This window comes from Pteropus alecto, unplaced genomic scaffold, assembly GCF_000325575.1.
Source record: "Pteropus alecto unplaced genomic scaffold, ASM32557v1 scaffold61, whole genome shotgun sequence".
In the NCBI taxonomy this organism is placed as follows: domain Eukaryota; kingdom Metazoa; phylum Chordata; class Mammalia; order Chiroptera; family Pteropodidae; genus Pteropus; species Pteropus alecto.
Genome location: NW_006434835.1, coordinates 1,244,970 through 1,247,006, shown reverse-complemented (window position 1 = coordinate 1,247,006; position 2,037 = coordinate 1,244,970). Strand labels below are relative to the sequence as shown.

General features: G+C 58.5%; 1 protein-coding gene across 3 annotated transcripts in view; it reads left to right on the top strand.

The window, feature by feature from the left end:
• The window catches only part of EIPR1 (EARP complex and GARP complex interacting protein 1), an 88,456-nt gene that overhangs the window by 75,720 nt on the left and 10,699 nt on the right, over positions 1-2,037 (top strand). For 2 of the 3 annotated variants that reach the window (XM_025045723.1, XM_006910211.3), the window contains one exon: positions 802-901. The exons of the other annotated variant lie outside the window; for it this stretch is intronic. In XM_025045723.1, coding sequence (XP_024901491.1) covers positions 802-901 — 100 coding nt within the window. The remainder of the gene's footprint in view (positions 1-801; positions 902-2,037) is intronic. 3 annotated transcript variants of the gene reach the window in all.

The following is a 2,037-nucleotide window of genomic DNA, read 5'->3' as shown; positions in this document are numbered from 1 at the left end:
GCCCCGTCTGCAGAGGAGGTGGCGGGCTCCTCCTCAGTGGCTTCGGTGACGCACGTGTCCGAGTAAGTGAAATGACATTCTCCTCTTCAGAAGCACTTTGAGAACGTCACCAGGAAAGACAGATTCACGCTTGTGACCAGACCAAGCCCTCGCGACCCCTCCGTGGCTTTACCCTGGGGCGGTGCGCGTTCTGGTCCTTGATGACTGTTTGCACACGCACCGTGTCAGGCAGGATGGCTGCAGCTGCAGATAACGGGGAGCCGACTCAAGTTGGCTGGAATGCAGGAAACGGCCTGATGCCGCGGCAGGCGGTCTCCGCCAGGCTCATCAGGGCCACGAGCCCCTGCTCTGCCCGTGGCTCTGCCTCCCGTCCGCCAGTGCCTAGCGCGTCAGGGCTGGTGAGGTGACGGCTCCAAGAGGCGTGGCCGCCTGACCCCAGATTGACGTCTGTCTGTGCCTCCTTAAGGCCCAGCCGTAGGCCCCTGCACGGCTCCTCGGCCGGCATCGGTCAGCTCTCGGTCCCTGGGAGGGAGGACGCATTGGTCGCCCGTGTCCAGCCAGCTCGGCTGCCATAGCCACACTACAGGCTGGGGCCTGACCGGCAGCAACGTTCACCTCTCGCGGACGGTCTGTCCCCAGCAGAGAAGACAGGGCCAGCACAGGGCGCCCCAGCACTGCCGAGGTAAACGCAGCCAGGTCACGGCCTTGCTGCTTTATGCAGGACGCGGGAAGCTCTTAGCCACGGGCGTGGGGATGTCGACCGTCCGTGTTAACAACATCTGACACTTCTCCCTGTCCCAGTGTCACGTGGGAGCCCACGGGAGACGGGAGGAGAGTCATCTCGCTGGCGGACAACCACCTCCTGCTGTGGGATCTGCAGGAAAGCTCCAGCCAGGCCGTGGTGAGTAGTCAGATTATGGTTTTCATTTCGTTGAATTTTTTAAATTGGATCTTTTGGCTGAATTCAGAATACAGTTCTTGATTTGTATATGTTTAGAATTTTGACGTTCATTGTGAAATGATGAATGAATGGATTGAATCATTCATCAAAGAATTGAGTGATTGGCTCCGTGTGAAAGTCACTCAGGACTGGGCCTCTGGCCGTGTACAGATATGACACAGAACTCCAAATGTTGGCAAAACTACCCCCGTTTGCCATAATTTTCCAAAGGAGGCAGGGGATATCCAAAAACACGTTCTTCTGTTTCAAGTTCGTTGTCTTTTTAATGAATGGGGTTCGCGGTCTGATTGGTGAAGGCGTCTTCCGGGTGAGTGTTTTCGTGGTGTTGACCAGCTTGTTTGAAGACGCCGAGTGAGTTGCGGGAGTGGCATTTGGCTGTGACCGGTGACCTGCAGCCCGTTCCCCTTCAGCTCCCAGGTACGCCTGGTCCTGGGGTTGTACCCCCCCACCCCTGATCAACTGAGGCTGTGTGCGTGGCGTTGGTCCACGGGCCCCGCATGGTGGCCGTCTCTTGCCCCGTCGAGAGCCCACTGCCACCTCCCGCATCCGGTCCCGGGGATAGGCGTAGCCGGGTCTGCATGCGCGCTGAGCCGGACACCCCATCTCTGGCCGGGCCCGCCCCCTTGGGCCTGCTTGGTGTTTGGTGCTGACTCTGCTGCCAGCTTTGCTTTCAAAGAGCCATTGCGGCCGGCACGTGCTTTGTCTCGCGTAGAGTAAATATCTTGCTGGTCGGGGTACATGTTTTCACATTTGATTCCTTAAGAATTCCTCTTTAAAATGCGATTCTTACGTGTCCTCGAAATTCCCGTGGAGTACAATGCGCATTTCACCCAATTTTCGGATAAAAGAGGACCCTTGAAGGAAACTCAATGCCTAAGATCGTTCCCTGTGGCCCTGCAGGCCTGGGCAGAGCCGCTCGTGAGGGCCCCCCTCGGGTGGGGGGGCGGCTCGCTGGCCCTGGGTGGCGTCCGGGCCAGGCCTCACTGGTCCTCCCACACGTGTCTGCCGGGCATCTCCCGGACCTCACTGAGAGTCAGGAAAGGGGAAGGAGTTTCCTGTTGAAAGGCGCCCCCTGC